Raw genomic sequence first — 19,529 nt, forward strand, 5'->3', positions numbered from 1 at the left:
GAGGAGCTCGGTGAGGATAGTGGCATAAAAATTTAATGCAAAATGTTAGCAAGAGTCAATAATGTTGAAAGAGATTTACAAATTCGCAAGTGAAACAAATGGACCAATAGCAAAGAATGGTACACGGAAACACACACACGGATAGATAAATGGGGTCATGCAACCAAGGAATGAGCAAAACATGTGGAATCCACGGAAAACGCTCGTGTTGCACAACTCAAGAGAGACGCTAGCATGATTGCTCAATAGGTGGATACGACACTTGTGCACAACCTATAAGATGCAAAATGGATAAACTTTCTATCCCAAGTATGCTATGTATGTATGGTTCCCGGTGTTTCTCTCAAGATGATCCAAGATGATCGGATATGACAATCTTATGTGCAATGTGATATGATGCTATAGCACTTGCTTACAAGCTCTTTGCTCTCTTTCTTTTGCTTAAAAGCTTTATTTTCTTTTTCTTTTTTTTGTATGGCCACTTTGCACAATGCACAAACCAAGATAGCAATTGTGTATATGCGGGAACAAACTTGAGACACAATGGATGATATGATACCAAGATGATATGGTATGTATGCTATGGGAAGTATGATCACTAATGTGCACAAGTAACGTTGCCGGCAATACTCAAATGGCTAGTCTCGATAGGCAAGTAACGCAAAATGGGCTAGGGGTTAACAATGCAATGGCAAGGGGAATATACAATGGTGTCGTCGAGGTTACCGTCCTTTGTGATGATGAGTGGCGGTGTTCTTGATGTAGATACCAAGAAGATGGAGACTCGTCCCTAAGTAGCCGAAACACCTTAGGAAACGGAAAAACCGCGAACTCAAAATCTCAAATGACAAATGTCAAATGGTGGTAGCGGAAAGCGGTGGTGGTTTGCACTTGGCAATCCGGAAGTGGAATGATGGATATACACGTGTTCGAGTTGAAGTTGCCATCCCTAAGTAGCCGAAACACCTTAGGAGACACAAGCCAAAACTCAAACAAAATTGGGTTAAGTTGGGGTGGAAGTGTATGGTGGGTAAGCCTATGCGGAAATGGTGGTGGTGGTTGATGAAGAAGTGATTGTCCCTAAGTAGCCGAAACACCTTAGGAGACTCAAATCACTATTCAAGCAACCACTAATGCTAAGGGCTAGGTTGCGGAAGTCGGTGGTGGCTATGCGGATGATATGGTGGAGGGCCTAGGCAAAGATGCCAAAATTCACAAAATTTGATGGAGTCAAATGATGTTGGTGGTATTTTTGTGGGATGGGGGATGTCAATAGCTTCAAAACGAGCTAAAGAACGTCAAAATCGGAGTTCGGATGTATTAGTTATGGACAAAACAAAAATCAGCGGAAGTCTGAAACTACAGGTTACGGACGTCCAGAAAGGTCGGATGTCCGGGGCGTCGGACGTCCGGGAAGGTCGGAAATCCGTAAATTCGGTTCGGGTTAGGGGTTCTGGTCGTCCGGGAAAGGTCGGACGTCCGGTCGTTCCTGGGGCTCCGGACGTCCGTAAAACGCCGATCGTCCGGTGGGTCGGTGTCAACGCGAAATGCGAGTTCGGGGGCGCGATTTTGGGCGGAAAATGGATATTTCGGGGTCAAAATTCGCGGGATTTCGTGGATGAAAGATGGGGATACTTGGGGAGATGCTAGATCCACTTGAAACCAAGCAAATCCATGGATCAAAATCAACAAAACATCATCAAACCAACAAATCACAAAAAATTTGGGGGCTATTTTTGGTGGGGATTTTCGGATTTAGGCAAGAACACACAAAATCAAGCTAGAAAAAAAGGGTAGGGGCTCCAAAAACATGATCAACGTGGCTCATGATACCAAGATGATGTCATGAGACAAGCTGGCTCTGATCCAAGATGATGTAGGGTGGAACCCTATGTGGACGATCTTTCACGTTTGGAGTGGATCCTACAGGGAAACACGAAGAACGCGCGGAAGAACACGAGGAAATCACGGGGAGGAACGAGGAAAAACACTCAACCAACAAGGAATCGGTCACACAAGTGCTAGATCAAAGAACACAAAGAGATACACGAGATCCAAAGTCAACAAAGGTAAGGATACAAAGGTAACCGATCTTCTCCGTGAGGAGGTCTTGAATCCACAAGGGGATCTTCCCACGAGGGGGTCTTGAATCCGATTGGATCTTCTCCGAGGAGGCCGCGGTCTCTCACGAGGAGGAGATCCGATGGATGAGCGAAGCTTTATCTCTAACTTGAGCTAAATCAACGCTAACCCTAACTAGGAGGAGGTGGAGGAGTATATATAGTTATGGGCCACGAAGGGGTAAGTGAAGGGGTACATGGGCTGCGGCCCAACACATGGCAGCGCACAGGCGCCGGTCGTCCGACGGGTACCGGACGTCCGGTGGCTCGCGAGGGTCCGGACGTCCGGTACTTGTCGGACGTCCGGCGATTTGGCTCGGGTGTGGATTTGTCGGATTTCCGGACGTTGTCGGTCGTCCGGTGGCTGATGGTCGTCGGACGTCCGGCCTTGGTCGGTCGTCCGGAGCTTGGGAGTCGTTAGACGTCCGGTCCTGGTCGGACGTCCGGCCGCTGTAGCTTCGGGCAGCTTCTTCTCTTGGTCCTTGTACTTGGTGTCCTTGCCGTCTTGTCCATGGTCTTCCTCCTTGTTCCTGGTCATGCATAGCACATATATTTGAGGTAGTAACCATGTCTCACATGTGGGAAGTGAAGGTTCGGAGAGGAGTGAGTTCACCTTGTGTCCAATGGCGTTTGTTCGAGGTCTCGTCATATGTCCACTTGGGGTTTGGAGAGTAGTCGGAGTGTACGTGGGGATGAACGTGGGATGCTCCACATCATCTCCCCCCCCCCCCCCCCCCCCCACCCCCCGGGAAAGATCCGACCTCGGATCGTGATCCTCATCACCATGGAAACGGTTGTCGTAGACGGACTTGTAGTTGGACGAAGTTGATTTTTTTCCCTAGCCTGGCCGAAACCCCCATTTTTATTAGCTTTTGGTAAACGAAAGCAATATCTCAAGATCTATTATCCTTGATTACTTACCTGCTAATTCTCTCAAGCAGGACAGCCAGAAGTATGGTAGCAGCGGTCGCCGCTGGTTCCTCTTGAGATGAGGTTACGTCGACCCAACCTACGGGCTGTGAGCTCTGTCAGGAAAAATCTTTTAGTTTACATTCCTCATTTATCCGACCAACGGCCCTTCAACAAATATATTTCCTCCAAGCTCTCGAGGTGATTGGTCCATTTGGAAGGTATGCTCCATCTCTGTTTAATTTCATCCCCAACTATGCTCAAATCAAATGAGCAAAGTACTTAATCTAGCCAAACCTCTGTTCAGCTTCATAAGTGGTACGTGAATTGCTTTGGTGACACCATCTCCCCTCTCTGTATTTGTCAAGGAAATTGGTTATCACACTAGACACTGATTTCGTGTCTGTCAGGAATCAAGTGACGGATGACGTCAGCTGCAGCGCCGTTTTGTTCTGAAGGAAACGAGAGTAAGCAGATAACTACTCGTTTGGCTGCTCACTAATTTATGGATACCCTCCTGTGTGTATAGTGTACTTGTTTGGTATTCCAAAAATTATCTTGATTTGAACTCCTGCCAGAATTCAGAGACCACACTGTGAGGACGGCGTCAGGAAAATCCAAGCTGTGAAGCAAATCCGTACGAATGCGTGCCCTGGTAAATTTCCTACAAATTGGGTGGATGATATGCTGAAAATATTCAGCTAAAATGCAACGCTAATGTGATCGATCAATGTATCTGCAGGTTGGAATCTCTTAAAGCATCCACAACATTTTTTTTTAGAAAAGGAGGAAGACCCCGGCCTCTGCATCTGGGCGATGCATACGGCCACTTTATTAATTATTCTCACAAGACCTTACAAAGTAATACAATAGTAAGACTAAAGCCGCCGTCTAAGCACCTCTATCCAGCTGATGAAGGGGCGCGGATAGACTGGGCCTAATACCAAACAGACATCGCAGCCAAACCTAACATCTAAGACCTGAGAACCCATCCAGGACGCCTGCCGGGCATGGGTCTCACCGGTCCGGCGTGCACTCAGATGCCGCCGCCGCCAACTGCCACTGCTCCATCTTCAAAACTGTACTGATGCATCAACCTTGCTCGGTCTAGCTATCGTCGACGCCACCACGACGCCAAACGGCACCTCCTCCCTACGCGCAAACAGCTGAGCACGTCGCGGTCGCTACCGATACACCTCAGCGCCATGCTGCCAGGTATCACCAGCTGACACAGCTTGAAGTCCTTGGAAGATCTGTCATGCGTAGCACCTGCCGACCAGGCATGACAAAGCGTAGCACCTGTCGGTCAGGCATGACTTGACATCACCCCCGAAGCTCCGTGCAAGACAAAGCCGCTCCACCTCCTGCCTCTGACATCCAGCACTGCTCCGCAAACGATGCTCCCAAGAGAGAAACGACACCGCAGTGCCACCATCGTCCGATCTGAAACACCAGATACTAGGGTTTCCCCCGGAGCAGCACGAGTGGGGCGACAATAATTACACGACGATGCCTTCATCAAGGTAACGGCGAGAACGCCGCCATCGCCTGCCGTCGGCTCGGTTTTCACCGGCAACCATGTCTCCCCTACTCGCAGCCGGGACAAGATGATGGATCTCGAGATCCGATCACCAAGCCTCTGGTCGGCCATCTCAGGAAGAAGATGACCACCACGTCCAGCAGTCTCACCACGCCGGGCACGCGTCGCCGGCGGCACCCCCATGGTGCCTAGAGGCCGACAAGCCCCGACGAATCCCATGCCTCGCCAGCCGCCATGGCCCAGACCCCGGCACCACCAGATCCAGATCGGATCGGGGTCCGGGGCCCCAAGCCGCAACCGCCGCGGAGGCAGCACCACTGGACGGCGCCTAGCCCTCCAGCCCGCCGCCAAATCCTCGCCGGAGCTCCGCCGCGCCACGCCGCCAAGCTGCCGCCGGAAACTCGCGCCGCCGCCAGAGAAGCCACAGCCGCAGCGCGTTGGAGAGGCCTCAAGCCGTAGCTGCACCGCCGCCAGGCAGAGCCGCCGCCACCCAGCACGCCCTCCGCCGCGCCGCTAGGCCCCGCCCAGCCCAGCGTCGTCCCGCGCCGGACGCCAACCGCGAGAAGAGGGGCAACATCCCTGCCGCCACCAACGCCGGCCGGTCTTTGCCCGGTGGCGCTGTGCGGTGGCGGCGGGGGGAGAGATATCGACGGGGGGGGGGGGGGGGGGACGAGGGCGGCGGCTAAGGTTTCCCCCGAGGACGCTCACGGGAGCGACTCGGGGGCCAGAAACATTGAATCGCTGCTTCTGCCTACTTTACAATGTGTGTCCTGGTAAATATCCCTACAAATTGGGTGGATGATATGCTGACAATATTAAGCTAAATACAACGTTAATGTGATTGATAAATGTACCTGCAGGTTGGAATCTCTGAAAGCATCCGCAAAATGAAGGAAGCAAGGCCATGCCCGTCAAGCAAAGTCAGAACTCCACCACGGCATGTGATCAGTGTAGTGTGGAAGTAGATGTAATATATCAGAACTACTACCTCTCTCAGTTTACAGGGCGTGCGCGTACTCCTAGGTCGTCAATTTGACCAACCTAATACAAGTCATATATTACAAAAAATATACCAACATAAACTATAGACTTTCTACTTTCAAAAGGTATAATTTTTGTGTTATATAGTTTATATTAGGGTGATAAAATTGGCAACCTAGGTATACGCGTAAGACTTGTAAACTGAGACGGAGGTAGTAGTAGATCATGCTGTGACCGTCATCTCTTTCCCTAGAGATTTTTCTCTACATGTGTGCGTCAGTGCGGGCAGATATGTCTTCGATCCATTTTCTCGACATGTAGATGTCGGTAGGAATTTTCATTTCCCTACAAATTTGCAAATTGTCCCTTGGCTGTGAGAGCGTTTGTGTGTGTTGGCACAGCCTGTCCGTGTGCCGTGTGCGTGTCGTTGTTGGGAATGTGGTGTCGCTGAGCCTGGATAGCCGTGTGGTGTGTATAAACACTGGCGCTTGTCGACTGTTTCGTCAGTTAAGGGGAAGGAAATATCAAAGTCTGAATTCCCCTGTTTCCTCTGTTCCCAGTCCCCTTTCTTCTTCTTCTTCACGCATAGTGTTACAGGAATGAAGCCGATGTTTATGGGAGCAAAACTTGGTCTCATTTGAGGAGGAAGCTCTGGCTGACACCCAGATACTCTGAAACTCTAGTATACTGAAGCTTGTCCGTAAAAAAAGCATACTGAAGCATGGAAGCAAAACTTACAAAAATGGTCCTCCGCAATTTACTTTGATGTGATAACGGTTTGTCTTCAGATCTTGTTATGACTATGCAACATAAACTTTCTTTGGTGCATTGAAAAGTCCAGCTCCATCAGAATTCACATGCCCTTTCTTGGGCTTCTAATTTATTTTTCTCCCTCTTCCCCTGAAGTTCTTTATTCGGGTTGACATTTTTGGGTTCCAGGATCTCAACGAACTGCGCATAACATAGTGCAATTATAATCTCTAAGCATGCAAAGTATGACTGGAGGTCTGAAGCGCCAAACTTAGTTCGGCGGCATATGTGCAGTGCAGACGTTCAAAACTATTTAACCAGGGGTATATTGTTAATTCGTTTCTCAACTAGGAGAAAATGCATGCTCTATTGTCGTAGCTATGGATGAGCTAAACGGCTAAAACAAAGGCTTCTTGCCCTTCAAGAGACCCATGAGATGTTCGAGGATGTGTTTTCGGTATTTTTTTGTTTCGCTTAAAAAACAAGAACATCGTACTCCCTATGTTCCCTAATATAAGACCTTTTATCTGTTTCAAAAATGTTGACTACATACATGCTAAAATGAGTGAACATGCATGCTAAAATGTGTCTAGACACGTATGAATCAAGAAAAAGCTAAAAGGTCTTATATTAGGGAACAGGAGGGAGTAAAAGTTATGATTCTTTAAAAAAATTGAACTTTTTTATATTCATGAAAAAATAAAAATACTTTATGAATATTTATTTTTTATGAAAATTTTAGAAAAATGTGAACACTTTTTAGAAATTTTGTAAACATATAAAAGATCATCATTTTTTTAGAAATTTCAAGAAAAGGATTTAAACTCAGTAGTTTTTCGCAAATAATATATATATTTAATTTGTTCCTGAAAATAAAAACCAGCCAAAAAAATGTTTTGCAAAGCCGTTCGTCCAGCCATCGTCAATCAGGAGGCCCACGAAACGCAAAACTGGGAAAGCCCAAGCTGCAGCCCACATCAGGCACCAGAAACCAAACCTTTTCCTTCGATGACGCCTCGCCTATCCCAGTTTTGCGTTACAACGCCGCCGCCGCCGCCTCGCCTTCTCAAGCACCCGCGGATGAAGACCAACGGCGCAGCCCCTCCTTCCACAAGCAGCCGAATACTTCTACTTATCAGCCCCGTCAAATTAGCTGTATGGTATGCGTCCTCTCAATTCAGCGTCAAGTAGCTCCATTCTTCGCCTCAATCTTGCACAAGCGGCACGAAAGTGAGTTACTCACATTATTCTCGTTTTGTGCTTAATTCTAGAGGTACCCATTTGATTTGAGAGAGCGCTCAAGAGGAAGAGAACGTTGGGAAGGGGGTTAATTCAATTCACCACCAGCGTGGCCTTCTTGTTCTTTATGCGGATCCAGCCACCAACATTCAACCATATCGAGGTGCTCTTATTCCTTATCTTGTCTTTATTTAAGCAACTTGTGCGGTGATGCCTTTTTGAAAGTATTTATCCGGTAAAATTTCCTTCGACGTCCCGCCTGTCTCCTTTCCCAGTTTTGCATTAAGGGCATGTACAATGGTGGCATATGGATACATGCCCCGTGACAAAAAGTAATTTGAAGCACCTACATTAATTTTTTGTCTCCAATGCAAGATATCACTAGTGGGCCTCATTAAGAAATAAAAAATAAAAACTCTAGTACACATGCATCTCTACTTTTCACTCTAACCTTTTCAGCTTTTTCTCTTCAAGCACCCGCCTCCTGGAGAGGATCCTGCTTCCCTATCCGAACCTACTTTACGTCATATCCGATCCTACATGGCATGCGAGGCATCACCTTGAGGCTATGCATTGTACATGCGCTTACAACGCCGCCGCCGCCGCCGGACCCTGTTCCTTCGCAAGCACCCGCGGATGAAGACCAACGGCGCAGCCCCTCCTTCCACAAGCAGCCGAATACTTGTACCCATCCCCGTAAAATTAATGTTCGTCCTTTGTCTTCCCAAATTCAGCATCAAGTAACTCCCTTCTTCGCCTAAATCTTGCACATGCGATGCGAAATTGTGTTACTCGTATTATTTTCGTGTCTGTGCTTAATTCTAGGGGCACCCATTTGATTCAGAGAGTGCGCAAGAGGAAGCGAACGATGGGAAGGTTGATTCAGTTCACCACGAGCCCCTTGTTCACCAGGGGCCTTCTTGTTCTTTCTACAGATCCAGCCACCGACATCCAACCATATCAAGGTGTGATGATGTCTTCTCGAAACTATTTATCCGGTAACCATATAGAAAGTAAAGGAAGTAAACAGATAGATAGACAAGGAGCAATGAACGAGCAATTGATTTTGTATCCCATACTAAGACAGTAAGTTCAGACATTCACTATATATAGATCGGGAGGATCTGGAAAATATTAACTTTATATAGCCTCTAAAAATGTTGATTTTTTTAGGAAATAAGAAATATTGGATTTATATCCGACAGTAGCACGTAAGCTTCAGCAACAATCAGTTCTATCAAGCTTATGTGTGTTTTAGGAGAAATATGATGTGTTGAATAGGAAGTTACTCGGCAAAGTCTGGAAGGGCGCCACATGCCCTTCCTATGTCGTTCATGTAGAGATTGACTTATGTGCAATGTTGATCTACCATACAGACCATTTTATTTATACAATCGAATCCTATATGATTTTTACTTGGGATTCATGTGTATTACGTTTCATAGATAATTTTGCATCCACTTGAACCTCTTTGAAAGATTTTTGTGAAACGATCAAGCAACCCAAAATTTTGTGCTCAGTTTCTAATGGGCCTGAAATTTCACCCGTGCGTTTTTCCTACTCATGTGTTTCTAGAACCTCGTGTATCAAAGAGGACTGTAATATTATCTGTAGTTAGATTTTTTATTGACACTTAAAAATGATGTAGTGGCTATTTTTAGCCTATATTAATTGAAGATACATATGCTATTGTGTGTACTTATTCTTGATTTTTCTTAAACATGAATTAGTGTTCACATGAACGTGAAGCATTACACATAAGGAAAGCAGTTGATCCGACCAAAAAAATGCTGTGTCATGCATGTGTAAAGCATTGCACGTAGGAACGAAGGCATTTTGCATCAAAGAATCATTGCGTAAACATGAAACTTGGTCCTGTTACAGTTTTTTCAATCTTTAAACTCCACTGCATGTTCTTTAAAAGAGTTGAAAGTCCTGACACATAATTTGCTATACATTAGGATAGGAGCGCTTCCCATTAATTTCACCTGAAAACTAAGCTTCTTGCTTTTGCATCCCCATTTACCAGGCATTTTTCCGGTAGCCACAGCAGTCAAATCAGTTCTTAGTAATCAGCCATGTTCATCAGTTCTGTTACTTCTGCTCCTCTGCTCTGCTTTGCGATGCCAACTTCTTTTTCCAACTCAGTAATCTGGAGAAAGAGATTCCTTTTTGCCATTCACAATCTGTTGCATTATGAAAATGGCTAAAAAAATTCAATGTTCTTATGAACTTGCTTAACATGTCATTTAAGAAAGTAATACTTTGTAAGGTCTTTGTGAATAGTTAACAAAAATGGTTGCATACATCTCACAGATGCAGAGGCCGGGGGTCATCCTCCTTTAGAAAAAATACTTTGTTACTAACTGTATGAAATTTAGCAAGTTGAAACTCCCTCGGCCAGACACGCTGATCCACACAGAAGTACTGCATGATTAGCAAGTTGAAACTCCCTCCAACCTACAGTTTGTTTAGTAGCTAGTACTATATGATATTAGCAAGTTGAAACCAATTTAGCAGCGTTGCTACGAATTACGCGGGCTGAGCACATGTGAAAGCACCGAGCTGTGTACGTACTCACGGTCTCCAAGCCATTGAGAACCAGCGTGGCCATGTTCTACTACTTCTGACTGCAATTTTATATGCTAAAGCCGCGTAGGCGTAGTCGTATAACATGTGAAGCAAGCAATATGCGTATGCGCATTGCGTTGAATTGGTTCAGAAGAAATTCTGCGGAACCGTTCGAGTTGCCCCGCCTCTTCCTGAAGAGCCGGGTGTGCCGAGTAGGGTTGACCCAACTCTTGCATAAGGTTCTCTCCACTTGCTTTCGTCCTCATCTCACCAACCTCAGCATCCCATAGGAGCCTTGGCGAGAGAGCCCTTTCACCAATTTGGATCTGCTCGACGTTTGGTGTTGCAACGGTACGTGCTCCCCTCAATTCTTGGGTGTTCTCTGTACTTCATCGTGTTGTTCCTCAATTCTTCGGCTGTTCCTCATCGGTCCATGCTTAATCTCCCTTCCCTTCTTTCACATGCTGCAGCTTCTTCTTCCTCCGATCTGCAAGGCCATGGCAGAATCACTGCTTCTCCCTTTGGTGCGCGGTGTGGCTGGCGAGGCCATTGGCACGCTGGTCCAGACTGTGACCCGCATGTGCGGCCTCGACGATGACCGAGAAACGCTGGAGCGCCATCTCCTTGCCATCGAGTGCAAGCTGGTCAACGTGGAGGAAAGGAGCCAGACAAACGGCTACATCAAGAGCTGGATGGTGAAGCTCAAGGCCGCCGCCTACAAGGCCGATGACGTCCTTGACGACTTTGAGTACGAGGGGCTGCGCCGCAAAGCCCAGATCGGTGAGTCCACTTCCCGCAAGGTACTCGGCTACATCACGCTCCATAGCCCGCTGCTCTTCCGTTTTGCCATGAGCCGGAAGTTGAAGGGAGTCCTCAATAAGATCAAGGAGCTGGTTGTGGAGATGAACACGTTTGGCCTTGAGAATTCTGTCAATCAGCAGGAGCCACTACATCCTTGGCGACAGACACACTCCAAACTGGATGAGTCTGCCGAGATGTTTGGAAGAGATGCTGACAAGGAGGGGATAGTGAAGTTGCTGCTAGACCAGCAAGATCAGCGGAAGGTGCAGGTGCTGCCCATCTTTGGCATGGGAGGTCTTGGCAAGACGGCACTTGTTAAGATGGTGTACAATGACCAAGGCGTCCAGCAACATTTTCAGTTGAAGATGTGGCACTGCGTGTCAGACAATTTTGATGTTATTGATCTTTTGAAGTCCATCATTGAATTGGCTATAAATGATTTGCCAGAGAAAGAAAAACAACTAGCTAGAAAAGGAAATTGGTACCTATCTGGCAGCATGGAACTATTGCAGATGAAACTTGATGAAGTCATTGGCCGGAAAAGATTTTTACTTGTTCTTGATGATGTATGGAATGAAGAGAGGACGATATGGGACGGTATATTGAAGCCATTGTTATGTTCCATTGGTGGGCCAGGAAGTGTTATAGTTGTGACATGTCGAAGCGAGCTCTATAATGTACACCATTGAGCCTCTTAAGCTAGCATGTCTGGGTGGAGAAGATTCATGGGAATTGTTTTGAAAGAAAGCATTTAGCAATGGTGTAGCAGAGCAAGCAAAGTTAGTCACCATCGGAAGACGTATTGTCAAAAAATGTTGGGGGTTGCCTCTTGCTCTGAAGACAATCGGTGGATTGCTGAGTTCAAAGAAACAAGTAAAGCAATGGGAGGAGATCGAAAAGGGTAAGATCGGTGATAATGAGATCATGCCCATACTGAAGTTAAGCTACAAACACCTGTCGCCTGAAATGAAGCAATGCTTTGCATTCTGTGCACTTTTCCCCAAGGATTATGAGATGCGTAAGGATATGTTGATCCAACTATGGATGGCAAATGGCTTTATTCAAGAAGAGGAAACAATGGATTTAACAAAGAAAGGAGAATTCATTTTTCAAGAATTGCTTTGGAGGTCCTTCCTGCAAGAAGTGAAAGTCAAATATGGTATCTATTATGGTGGCATAGAATATGAGACAATAGTTTGTAAAATGCATGACTTGATGCATGATTTGGCCAGAGATGTCACCAATGAATGTGTCACCATAGAAGAATTGATGGAACAGAAAGCATTGGTAAAAAATGCTCGTCACCTGCACTTGTCAAAGGTTAAATTGGAAAATAAATGTCAGGTGTTCGATGAAAAAACATCTCTCCGCACTTTGTTAGATACTTCAAGGACACACGAGGATTTGAAATGGCTACCCCATGTATCATTACGAGCACTGCAGAGTGTTTGCACCAGTTTCATTGACAAAAATGCAAACCATTTACGGTATCTTGACCTCTCCACTTGTACCGTTGATGCTAGATTGTTACATTCAATATGTCTATTGTATAACCTGCAAACATTGAGGCTCAATGATTGCTCTGAGCTACAACAGTTACCAGTAGACATGATGGTAAGCCTGGGAAAGCTCATACATCTTTATCTTTTTGGATGTCATAAGTTGGAGCGGATGCCTCGAAACATTGGTCAGCTGAACAACCTTCACACTCTAACAACATTTATTGTGGATACTAGAGCTGGTTGTGGTATTGAGGAGCTCAAAGGCTTGCAACACCTTACCAATAGGCTGGAACTGTACAATTTGAGAAAAATTAAGAGTGTAAAGGATGCAAAAGAAGCCAATATCCATCAGAAGCAAAAACTGAGTGAGTTATTGTTCTCTTGGGGCCTTGGAAGATATGACAATCCTGAAAATGAGGCTTGCAACGAGAAGGAAGTGCTCCAGTCTCTAGAACCTCATAGCGAGATGCAAATTTTGGAGTTATATGGATATGGTGGCCTAGAAATACCAAAATGGATGAGCGACCAACAGATGTTTTATTGCTTACGAAAACTCATAATTTTGAACTGGACAAGGTGTAAGAATATACCTGCAGTATGGTTGTCACCCTCACTGGAGTACTTATCCTTGCGCAACATGGGTCAACTGAAGACATTATGTGATAACCTTCGCATAGAAGGTGGAGGACGCAGTACCCCTCTACAGTTTTTTCCAAAGTTGAAGAAGATAGTTTTGGGACATCTACGTAGTCTAGAGGGATGGGCAGAGAACAGTGCGGGAGTGACATTCCCGGTGCTCGAGGAGGTAGAAATCCTCATGTGCTCTAAGCTTCGAAGTATTCCACTGAGCCCCGTTCTCAAAGTCCTGAACATATCGGATTATCACCTGGAGATGGAGATACAGGATATTCCAAGGTTGCCTACATCCCTTGAAATTTTGCGGATTCAGTGCTTTGGAGGTTTGGTGGCGCTGCCTTCAAACCTTGGAGATCTGGCAAAGCTGAGGGAGCTACTGGTGCATAGCTGCAGGAGGCTGAAAGAGTTGCCTGATGGGATGGATGGCCTCACTTCTCTTCGGAAATTGACAATCACTCATTGTCCAGGGATAGAGAAATTCCCGAATGGTCTCCTTGAGCGGTTGCCAGCCCTTGAATCCCTACGCATAGTGGGCTGCCCCGAGTTGCAAAGACGATGGAGAGAAGGAGGGGAGTATTTCAACCACTTGGTCCATATCCCATATAAATACATTGAAGCAGAATCAGAAGCAAAATAAGGATTCGGAACTGGAGCAGCAGAAGCAGAATCCAGCGAAAAGAGGTATGCAAAAAGGCTCCTCCTCCCCTGTGGTGTTCACTCGAAGTCTGACAATAACTGAGGTGCATATGCCACAAGTCCCTTCATAATTCTATTTTGGTTTAACCATCTTTCCTCAGTATACATGTAACATAAGTAACTCCCCACTGATTACCTTTTTGTTTTGTTTTGTAGGAGCAGCTTACTCAGAAATTGTTTGATCTTCGGTCTGGTTGCGACCCTCTTTGCCTATTTTTTGGACAAGTATCTGCCTTTTTTAGGACAAGTGTATCTCGTTGCTTACTGCTCTGTGCTCGTCTCAACAATCATCAAAATTAGGCGACCCCTTGTTCGTGAGATCAGCTTACATCGACCCAACCTAGGAGCAGAGCTCGGTCATGAAAAATCTTTTAATTACATCTTGTAATTAAATCTTTTAATTACAAATATCTATTCTCCAACTGCTCAAGGTGATTGGTCCATTTGGAAGGTACCCTCCATCTCTGTTTAATTTTAATCCGTGAACTGTACTCGAATCAACTCAGCACAGTACTCAATCTTGCTAAACCTCTGTTCTGCTCCATATATCAATACCAAAATTGCTTTGATGAGTATTTAATTAAATATGGTGACAAAATACTTTCATCATCTTTATTCGCCTCTCGTTTCTCTGTAATCGTCAGGAAAACTGGCATTCAGACTCGATACTGATTTCGTGTCTGTCAGGAAATCAGGTGCGGGATGACACTCCGCTGCAACGCCGTTTCGTTCTTAGGCATGCGACAGTAAGCACACAATTACTCATTCGCCATGTTCACTAATTGATGGATACCCTCTTGTGTACTTCTTTGGAATAAACTTATCTTGCTTTGGACTCCTGCCAGAATTCAGATACCACTGTGATGTCAGCGGAGGAAAAACCCAAGCTGTGAAGCAAATCCGTATGAATGTGTGCCATGGTAAATCTCCATGCAAAACGAAATCGGATTGATCATATGCTGATAATATTCAGGTGCAATGTATATGTCTGAAGCAATCAATGTACCTGCAGGTTGGAATATCTGAAAGCATCCACAAAATGAAGGAACCATCTATGAAATGAAGGAAGCAATGCTCGTCAAGCTAAGTCAGAACTCCAGCACGGCATGGCATGATTGTTGTCTGAAAGTAGATGTGCTAACTGGAACTAGATCATGCTGTGACCGTCCTCGCTCTCCCTAGAGTTTTTCTCTACATGTGTGCGTCGTCAGTTCAGGCAGAGATATGTCTTGATCCATTTTCTCTACCTGTAGATGTCAGTAGGTATTTTTATTTGCCTAGAAATTTTGCAAAATGTCCCTTGGCTCCGAAGCCCATGTCCGTGTGCACAGGACACTGTACTGGTAGTCTGACATGTGAGTGAGAGCGTTTGTGTGTTGGCACTGGCTGTCCGTGTGTGTGTCGTTGGGCATTGACCTGTCAAGTGTTTCATCAGTTAAGGAAAATGCAAAGTCTGAATTCCCCCGTCTCCTCTGTTCCCAGTCCCCTTTCTTCTTCCTCTTCACGCAGCTTGAGTGTTGTTACAAGAACGAAGCCAATGTCCTCGCGGGCAAAATTTGTGCTTATTTGAGAAGGAACAGTGCATGATCTTTGAAACTCTGGGAAGCATGATCTTTCACTATTTACTTCGATCTAATAACAGTTTGTCTTCAGATCTTGTTATGAATATTATGAAGCATAAACGTCTGAACTAGTACTTGGTGGCTGGTGCCTTGAAAATCCAGCTCCATCATAATTCAGATGCACTTTCTTGGGCTTCTAAGTTGTTTTTTCCATCTCCTTTTTCTGAATTTATTTATTCGGGTTGGCATGTTTGGATTCCAGGATCTCAACCTACTGTGCATAAGAGCATCTCCAGCCGCGCCCCCAACAAGGCCCCCCAGGCGATTTTTCGGCCGCCGGCGCGAAAAAATCGGCCCGGTCGCGCCCCCAGGGGCCCATTTTTCGCCGGCTCGGGCCGAAATTGGCGCCGGCGGACTCGCATTATTGTCCGTGTTTTCCATCCGGCGCATTATTGTCCGTGACGCGCATGTGTGGCCTTGACGACGGTCTGAAATGCGCATAAGTGTAGGCAAGGCCGCATAAGTGTAGGCAATAATGCGCATATGTGTAGGCAAGGCAGCAGGCGCGCTTGCTCAGACCGTGACGCGCATGTGTGGCCTTGACGACGACCGTGAAACGCTGGAGCGCCACTTGCTAGCCGTCGAGTGCAAGCTGGCCAACGCAGAGGAAAGGAGCCAGAGCAATCGCTACCTCAAGAGCTGGATGGAGAAGCTCAAGGACGTCGCCTACGAGGCAGAAGATGTCCTTGACGACTTCGAGTATGAGGCGCTGCGCCGCAAGGCCCAGATTGGCGACTCCACCTTCCGCAAGGTACTCGGCTACGTCACATGCCGCAGCCCACTGCTCTTCCGTTTTGCCATGAGCAGGAAGCTCAAGGCCGTCCTCAATAAGATCAAGGAGCTGGTTAAGGAGATGAACAGGTTTGGGCTTGTGGATTCTGTCACTCGTGAGGGGCCGCAACTTCCTTGGCGGCAGACACACTCCAAACTGGACAAGTCTACCGACGTCTTTGGAAGAGATGATGACAAAGAGGGGGTGGTGAAGTTGCTACTAGACCAGCAAGATCAGCGGAAGGTGCAGGTGCTGCCCATCTTTGGTATGGGAGGTCTTGGTAAGACAGCACTTGCTAAGATGGTGTACAATGATAAAGAGGTCCAACAACATTTTCAGTTGAAGATGTGGCACTGCGTTTCAGAAAATTTTGATGTAATTGCTATTGTGAAATCCATCATTGAATTGGCTACAAATGAAAGATACAACCCGCCTGACAGCATTGAGCTATTGCAGAAGAAACTTGATGAAGTCATTGGCCGGAAAAGATTTTTTCTTGTTCTTGATGATGTCTGGAATGAAGAGAAGACGATATGGGAGGATAATTTGAAGCCACTGTTATGCTCCATCGGTGGAATAGGAAGTGTTATAGTTGTGACATGTCGAAGCGAGCAAGTGGCCACTATAATGTGCACCATTCAGCCCCTTAAGTTAGCATGTCTACGTGAAGAAGATTCATGGGAATTGTTCTCGAAGAAAGCATTTAGCAGTGATATAGTGGAGCAAGCAGAGTTGGCCACCGTTGGAAGACGTATTGTCAATAAATGTGGGGGGTTGCCACTTGCTCTGAACACAATCGGTGGATTGCTGAGTTCAAAGCAACAAGTGGAGGAATGGGGGAGCATCGAAAGAAGTAACATCGGTGATAATGAGGTCATGCCAATACTGAAGTTAAGCTACAAACACCTGTCGTCTGAAATGAAGCAATGTTTTGCATTATGTGCACTTTTCCAGAAAGATTATGAGATGCAGAAGGATATGTTGATCCAGCTGTGGATGGCAAATGGCTTTATTCAACAAGAGGGAACAACGGATTTAACACAAAAAGGAGAATGCATGTTCAGTGAATTGGTTTGGAGGTCCTTCCTGCAAGATACAAAAGTTGTAGTCACATCTAGTGCCTATGTTGGTAGCTCTGAATATGAGACAACAGTGTGTAAAATGCATGATTTAATGCATGACTTAGCCAGAGATGTTAGCAATGAATGTGCCACCATAGAAGAATTGACTGCACTACCATTGGTAAAGAATGTCCGTCACATGATGTTAGAGGATGTTGATTTCAAAAAGATATCTGGGTTGTTTGATGGCAAAACATCTGTCCGCACTTTGTTATCTCCTTCAGGAGCATACATAGATTTTAACCGTCTGCCCCAAGTATCATTACGAGCATTGCATTGGGAGAGATCTTACGCCAATATTAAGGTCGTAAATGGAAAACTTTACGGTATCTTGACCTCTCTGATTGTACAGCCAATGCTACATTGCTAGATTCAATATGTCTATTGTATAACCTGCAAACACTGAGGCTCAATGATTGCCATGAACTACGACAGTTACCAGAAAACATGGTTTTGAGCCTGAGAAAGCTCAGACATCTTTATCTTTTTGGATGCGATGAGTTGGAGCGCATGCCTCGAAACATTGGTGAGCTGAGCAACCTCCGCACACTAACAACATTTGTTGTGGATACTAGAGATGGTTGTGGTATTGAGGAGCTCAAGGACTTGCAACAGCTTTGCAACAGGTTGGAACTGTACAACTTGAGAAAAATAAAGAGTGTAATGCATGCAAAAGATGCCAATCTCCATCAGAAGCAAAATCCGAGTGAGTTGTTGTTCTCTTGGGGCCTTACAAAATATGACGAGCCTGAAAATGAGGCATGTAATGAAGAGGAAGTGTTCCAGTGTCTAAAGCCTCATAGCAAGACCCAATTCTCAGAATTATATGGATATGGTGGCCTAGAAATACCACAATGGATGAGAAACCCTCGGATGTTTCAGTGCTTAAGAAAACTCACGATTTCCAACTGGACAAGGTGTAAGAATATACCTGTAGTATGGTTATCACCCTCACTGGAGTACTTATCCTTAGAAAACATGGGTAAACTGAAGACATTATGTGATAACCTTTGCATAGAAGGCGGAGGACACAGTACCCCTCTACAGATTTTCCCGAAGTTGAAGAAGATGATCTTAAAAGAGCTACCTAGTCTAGAGAGATGGGCTGAAAACAGTGCTGGAGTGTCTATCGATAGCTTAGTGACATTCCCGGTGCTTGAAGAGCTAATAATCGATGACTGCCCTAAGCTTGCAAGTTTTGCAGTGAGCCCTGTTCTCAAAGTCCTGAGGGCAACAGAAGCACTCACTTCTGCAAGAAATTCATTCCTGAAGAGGGATGATTCATCACCCGAGGAGAACCTTCCGTTGCCACAGATGGAGCATTTTCCAAGTTTGCCTACATCCCTTGAAATTTTGTGGATTCAAGGTTTCGAATGTTTGGTGGCGCTTCCTTGGAACCTTGGACATCTGACAGAGCTGAGGGAGCTACTGGTGAATAACTGCACTGGCCTGAAAGCGTTACCTGATGGGATGGATGGGCTCACTTCTCTTCGGCAGTTGACAATCGGTGGTTCTCCAGGGATAGAGGAATTACCAAATGGTCTCCTTCAGCGGCTGCCAGCCCTTGACGAGATAAGCATATATGGCTGCCCTGAGTTGGAAAGACGATGCAGAGAAGGTGGGGAGTATTTCCACTTGGTCCCTGTTCGAGCAGAATCAGAATTCAGAATTCGAGTACCAGAAGCAGAATCAGAAATCAGAACTGGAGCACCAGAAGTAGAATCCAGCGGAAAGAAGTTTCTAAGAAGGATCTGCCTTATTTGGACAAGTATATCTCGTTGCTTACCGCTCTGCGATTGTCTCGGCAATCACTAAAATTAGCATAAAAAGGTAAAACTTCCAATCCAATGACATATTCTCTAGTACTTCCTGCTAGTGCCTACTATTAATCTGTTATATGTGCATCTATCAGCGGACGCGCATATCTCTTGCAATCGTGGTTTACCATAGATTGTAATGCCAATTTGTCAATCATTTCAGGTTGGGAAAGCTGGAATACATCAAAGCTCTAGATGTTGGTTTAGTGTTGTTATGTGGATTCCACGAAGGCTTGTTTCGCGAGCATGACCAATACTGCAACTCCACAGAGCACCATGAATTACTGAGTGTTTCAGGTAAAAAATTGATCGAGACAAAACTCAACCTTGTACTTTCCTCTTGCATATACCTCTCTCATAATCTATTATGCTTGACTGTTTCTCTACCATGGGCGAAACCCCAATTTCGTTACTTATCTGCTAATTTTCTTAAGTAGGACAGCCAGAAGTAT

At 45.7% G+C, this 19,529-nt stretch overlaps 2 protein-coding genes and 1 pseudogene across 2 annotated transcripts in view; 2 read left to right on the forward strand and 1 right to left on the reverse strand.

Annotated features, from left to right (window-relative positions):
* The window catches only part of LOC123157582 (protein TRACHEARY ELEMENT DIFFERENTIATION-RELATED 7A), a 25,168-nt gene extending 15,015 nt beyond the window's left edge, over nt 1-10,153 (reverse strand). The window contains exon 1 of the mRNA XM_044575858.1: nt 10,121-10,153. Within this exon, the coding sequence (XP_044431793.1) occupies nt 10,121-10,153 (33 nt within the window). The remainder of the gene's footprint in view (nt 1-10,120) is intronic.
* Nucleotides 7,329-15,223, forward strand: LOC123162217 (disease resistance protein RGA2-like; annotated as a pseudogene).
* Nucleotides 15,224-15,842: 619 nt separating this feature from the next.
* LOC123157583 (putative disease resistance protein RGA1) lies at nt 15,843-19,272 on the forward strand. Its single transcript, XM_044575859.1, has 5 exons — nt 15,843-16,442; nt 16,479-17,291; nt 17,412-17,516; nt 17,762-19,028; nt 19,241-19,272. Exons 1-5 carry the CDS (start codon nt 15,843-15,845, stop codon nt 19,270-19,272), a joined length of 2,817 nt encoding a protein of 938 aa, XP_044431794.1.
* Nucleotides 19,273-19,529: the final 257 nt, after the last annotated feature.

Source organism: Triticum aestivum, chromosome 7B, assembly GCF_018294505.1.
Source record: "Triticum aestivum cultivar Chinese Spring chromosome 7B, IWGSC CS RefSeq v2.1, whole genome shotgun sequence".
Lineage (NCBI taxonomy): Eukaryota > Viridiplantae > Streptophyta > Magnoliopsida > Poales > Poaceae > Triticum > Triticum aestivum.